This window comes from Poecilia formosa, unplaced genomic scaffold (genome assembly GCF_000485575.1).
Source record: "Poecilia formosa unplaced genomic scaffold, Poecilia_formosa-5.1.2 Scaffold841, whole genome shotgun sequence".
Taxonomy (NCBI): domain Eukaryota; kingdom Metazoa; phylum Chordata; class Actinopteri; order Cyprinodontiformes; family Poeciliidae; genus Poecilia; species Poecilia formosa.
Window position 1 is genome coordinate 106,677 of NW_006800780.1, and position 5,629 is coordinate 112,305.

Sequence of the window (5,629 nt, forward strand, 5' to 3'; positions counted from 1 at the left end):
TGTGTGTGTGTGTGTGTGTGTGTGTGTGTGTCTGTGTGTGTCTGTGTGTGTGAGTGTGTGGGACAGTTTTCCCAAGATAATTAAGAGAATCAATTAGACTAAACGAGGCCTGCAGGCTGCCTGCTTTCTGTTGCTCCTGTCTTGGATGAAGCTCTGATATCGAACGCCTCAGACGGTGACGAGCTCAACGGGGCTTCAAACGTTCCAGAAAAAACTGATCAGACGTTTAGTCGTCTAACAGCCGACAGTCAGCAGCAGGAGAGCCAGATCCCAGAGAGACGGCTGAGCTGATGCAAGTAACATCCAGGAAGATTCCTCCCATTACTACTTTAGCTGCAAACCAGACGGGCTCTCAGTGCTCTCCAAAACAGAACTTCACCTGGTCCGACAGGTGAGCCGGACCCGGTCAGGGTGAGCCGGACCCGGTCAGGGTGAGCCGGACCGAGCCGGACCTAAGACCCAACACGGTACAAAGAATATCTGCTCCATTGTCATAATTTAGTGAATCTTAAAATATATTAACGCATATTTACTGACATAATGATCTTTCACTGAAACATGGCAGCTCAGCATCGGGATATGGGGACATTTAGGAAAACGACCCAAACCAGAGCAGAGCAGAATCTGGTTCCAGGCCAACAAGATCAGCTTCACCATCCTGTGGACTCGTACAGGAAATGAATCCCTGGTGATGACGAGTTCTCTGTCAGTGCTTCAATCCGATCCTCCGACAGACCAGGACGTCTTTAAAAGCACACACACACACACACACACACACACACACACACACACACACACACACACACACACACACGTCTTTAAAAGCCGTCCTGGTCTGCAGCAGAATCAGTTTCCCTCTGATTCTGCTGCTTCTCACTTAGTTTCCTCCAGACGACAATCAAACATAAATCTCAAAATAACGAGATCTGAAGCTAACTTTGATGAGGTTTGTATCAGGCTATAAACCTCATTCTTATGTTGCTGCTGAATTTATTTCCTGGTTTTGTCAGTTAAATGTTTCCGTAAAATCGAACCTTTGCAACATTTAAAAGTTAAAACAATAAATTATTGTTACACACAAACATTTTCGTTCTGTTTCCCCAGACGAATGTCCAAGAGGTTAAAGAATCCAAACAGTCACTGAGCTGATAAACACGTCAATAAGAACCAATTTACAACCTAATGAGTCATTTAAAGATCCCAGATTACCCAGCATGCATCTCTACAGCTTTATTACCTTTATGTTAGCCTCATCAGGGAGGGAGGAAGTTTGGTCTAATATTTCACACTCATGATTTTGCTGCTCCTAAACTAAAACTGTTAATTTCCCAAGTGAAATCGGTGTGTTATTATTTATAGCACATCTATTTCACCCAAATGACTCGTGTGTGTTTTCGTCTTCCTTCAGTTGAGAGACGCAGCAGCGCTGAGGGTGGAGCGGCGGTACGCTCAGTTTTACCCCACATCGGATCACAAACATCCCAGGAAGAAACATTTCAACTGCTTGAGCTGTGACTGATTTCACTCTAAGATTCTCCAATTAGCAGAGGCTGAAGTGGGGAACATTTAAGCACATCAGTCTCGTTGCACGTCGAGCTGCTGTATGAGCTGCTGTGAGGCGTTTTCAGGCCCGGAGGGACGGCCGCGCACAGACCTCTGCATCAAAACAATTCCACAGCTGGCAGGAGGTGTGACACAAACAACAAGGTTCTTACCCTTCCCCAGTGAGCTGCACTGACAGCCGACCCACCTTCCTGCCTCCAGCACACACACACACACACACACACACACACACACACACACACACACACACACACACACACACACACACACACACACACACACACACACACACACACACACACACACACACACACCGCCTGCATTAGTGGAGTTATATATGCACACAGCCACACATGTCAAGTCGGAGCTCCTGCAATCTGGGCTCATCCTTCCTTCAAACTGCTTATCTCCCAGAGAGAGGATGAGAAATGAACGGCTGCCATATGGAAGTGCTACGTTGTATGAGAAGACGGAAAACTATTGGTGTGGAAAATCAATTTTGCCAAGTGGCAAACATATAGCTTTCTACAGGGTAAAATAGCCGGTATTATCCCGTCTCCTCATGCAAGGCTGAGTGTGGAGGAAGAGGAGAGGGATGAAGAACAAAGGATGAAAAGATAATCAAATTTGCAAATGCAAAGTGTTAAGAAGCAGGAATAAGTGATGGGGGAGAATATGAAGTGTCTTGTAAAAGGTGTGCTGCTGCAGCCTGGGAGGAAATGCAGCAAACGCCCTGCAGCTCCTGCTGGGCCCACAGACATGATTTACATTCCACAGGGTCTCCTGACTCTGGATCCACTTCCAGTTTGCCAGACTACAAATCTGCATGAATTCCCCAAAACTTCCCCTGAAGAGAGAGAAGATGCATGCCAGATGAAGTCAGTCCACCGATCTTCATTACCTGATATCTGCAGGCATTCGCTCGCCTCACTGAGCGGAACCGCATCGGTCTGAGCCACAGAGTCAGACTCCGGGCCGGGTCATGCTCCCTAGGGTCCAATTATCCGTCAGGAGACGGGGCAGCGTGGGTTTCTTCAGATGTTGGAGTCCGCAGACCGTCTGTCAGTGACCAGAACGGCTTCAGGCTTCATCCTCCATGCTGACTCTGTCACTGCAGCAGCCGTCCGACCTGACGTCATGAGTTTGGGTCGTGGGAGGAAGCTGGAGTATCCAGAGAGAACGCACCGGGAGAGCAAGCAAACCCAACGGTGCCGAGTTCGGAATGGGATCGGAGCGAGTTCTGGGATTCAGAACCAGGAGCTTCAACCCATCAGAAGCATCGACACAACTGTACGTCTGCAGAAATGGATCCATTTTCCAGTTCTTATGAGTCAAAGATTAGCTTTGGGCACTTATCGTATTGTTTATTATATCATTTATTGTGATAAATGTCTTATCATGATACCATTTTGATTTATTGTTATGATAAATTCCAATTAATGATGTTTAAAATGTCCTAATGCAAACTTTGCATCTGCCTCCACTGAAACAAACCACCTTTTGTTTGTACTTGTATGAAAAAAGGTCAAATTTTACATATGAGCAAAACAAAATACTGACCAGCAAAAAGCTTCACAAACGATATTCAAACAGCTTTACTGCAGCTTTCACATTAGTTTAAGATCGCTGAGTTTAAACTAAACATTTGACAAATTTATCCTCCAACCTGTCAGTAAAATCCCTTTTATATTAATTTTGTTTAATTTTATATTAATTTAAAGCTTTCCTGCTGTATGAAACATATTACAGTTTCATGAACTTTGTTTTTCTTTGGCTCATATTGAGAAATAAAGTTAAATCCTGTGAACTTGACGGACCGACTGACCCGCTCCAGGAAGGAAACTGGAATCTCTTGCTAACTTTTCTGAACCTCTAAAATCTGCTTCTATGAAAATGTAAGTAGGTAAAATGTAATGTTTGTGACTTGATCCAGCTGGTCTTTGCATGAACAGAAGGACATGAGTGTGTATTGTAGACATAATACACATGTATTTGCTGGCCTAGCTGCTTCAGGTCGGTTCTGTTCTGCCCTGAACGGGGCGAGCCGAGTCTCCACCTGCTCCAGTTCTGTCATCGCCTGCTTGTTGCTTTGCCTTCATGTAAAAACTCCCTGCTGTACAGCCGCCGGCTGCCTCTGGATCGGGATGTTTAGAAACTAAATCAGTGAAGAGCAAGCTGTCTCCATGATGCCATCCAGTTTACCGATTAGACACACCGACAGGTACCCTGTTAATTTCACACCCAAAACAAACAAATTTGATTTGAGGTCAAAAATATATCGAATAAAACGACAATAGGTGGGTCGAAAAAGAGTGTAGGCCTTTAAATGGTGACAGAGAGCAAATGAGACTCATGTCTGACCTTTTCACCCCAAACAACCCGATCTGCTCCTCTTCCAGATGTGGGACTAAATCATATCTGAGAGTTTAAAAGTGTCTGCAGTCTGAACGTCGATTTGATCTGATTTCTCCTTCACTAAAGTGAAACATGGTCAAAACTCAGCAGCAGAAGAATCCAGACGGTAAATCTAGACTGTGGCTGAAAATGATGATCATGAAGTGATGAAAGCAGTCTGAGTCAGTGAACGCATCACATCCCACCCGACATCCAAACAGAACCGGGTCAGAACCGGGCCAGAGGCTGCAGCTCCACTAAAGGCTGCTGTTAGCTGTTAGCTTCATCAGCTTCCTGCTGACCGTCTGCTGACCGTCTGCTGACCGTGCCGTCGCTCTCAGCAACTTTACAATCCATCCAGAGATGGCGGACATCTTTACTGCGGCGGCCATCTTTACTGCCGTAAACAGCAAATATTGAATCCTACCAGTAAACGAAGAGCAGAAGAGAGCCAGAGTTTGTTACCTTGCCGATGAGCCTGGGAAACGGAGCCCTCTGGTTCTCAGTGACGATCATCGGCGGGACGAGGAGCGCTCTCTTCGACCGGTACCGTAGCTTCTGGCCCAGAACCTCCTGCAACAGAAACATCTCATCAAGTTCCACCAACCAGCCTGCCTGGCGAAGCTACAACATCCCCTGTAATTCACCCAAAACCAGAACAAACTGGCAGCTGGAATCACACACAGTTACATTAACGTCCCAGAAGTTCATCAATGAACGACGTGTCCTCATAAAGCAAAGCAGCTTCTTCTACAGACTCACACAGTAAACATGAAATCAGCAGCTCTCTGAAATTAAATTCATACTTAATCCTGCATTCAGCTGCTGTGCAAAATGACAACAGCGGAGAAAAAAAGCAAAGCAAAAATAGAGGCTAAAATAAAGCAATGAGAGATGACACGTTTGTAATAAAGCAGTTGCATTATTCAAGCAGATGGAGTCGTTCTGAAATGTTGCTTCGATCTTGGAAAACATAAAACACATAATCTTGTTTCATTTTCCTGCCTCCTGCTGCTGTAAACACAGAAGTAGTTTTAGAGTCTAATGTGGGGAAATGTTCCTCCGCTCCAGCAGAACCAGGGACACGCCGGGAGCCTTCCGCCTGGATATTGATGAAAATTGATGAAAATTACAGCCGACAGGGAGAAAAGCGGCCGGCCGAATCCGGGCTGCAGACACGGAGCTGCTGGACTCTCCAGTTTGACGTTTTACGGCTCAGATGTTTGCACTAAAACGGCTCCAGAGCATCTTAGGTGGAAACAGTTAGGACTCCGGTCATTTCATAAGAAGTTTTCTGTTAAAATAAAAAAAACTCTTAACTACATATGAGACTGATCCACACATCAAACCCAAAGAGCATCAAGTGGTTAATATTAATATCGTCCAAAGTAAAGAACCATGTTTTGGTCTTCAGGCTGTGGAGTCGATCAGATCAACTCTGTCAACATGCTGAGTTTCTACCAATCAATCAGATAAATGAAACTTCTGCAAACCTCGTACTAACAAAGCTACTGCTCAAACATCACAGACACAACGTAGACTCTCTGTCTGCACCGATGAAGAATCAAGTAATGTTTGACTGTGATGACTTGGATAGTTATGAATTGTTGGTCAGCAGCTCAGCCCCAGATGATCAGCTGATCATCCAACATGACTCTGTGCTGATGCTCAG

The 5,629-nt window shown here is 45.2% G+C and overlaps 1 protein-coding gene across 1 annotated transcript in view; it reads right to left on the reverse strand.

Annotated features, from left to right (window-relative positions):
- Positions 1-4,560, reverse strand: part of LOC103131801 (cadherin-13-like) — a 93,656-nt gene extending 89,096 nt beyond the window's left edge. Inside the window, exon 1 of the mRNA XM_016666919.1 lies at positions 4,423-4,560. Coding sequence (XP_016522405.1) covers positions 4,423-4,545 — 123 coding nt within the window. The 5' untranslated portion in view covers positions 4,546-4,560. The remainder of the gene's footprint in view (positions 1-4,422) is intronic.
- Between the last annotated feature and the right edge of the window lie 1,069 nt (positions 4,561-5,629).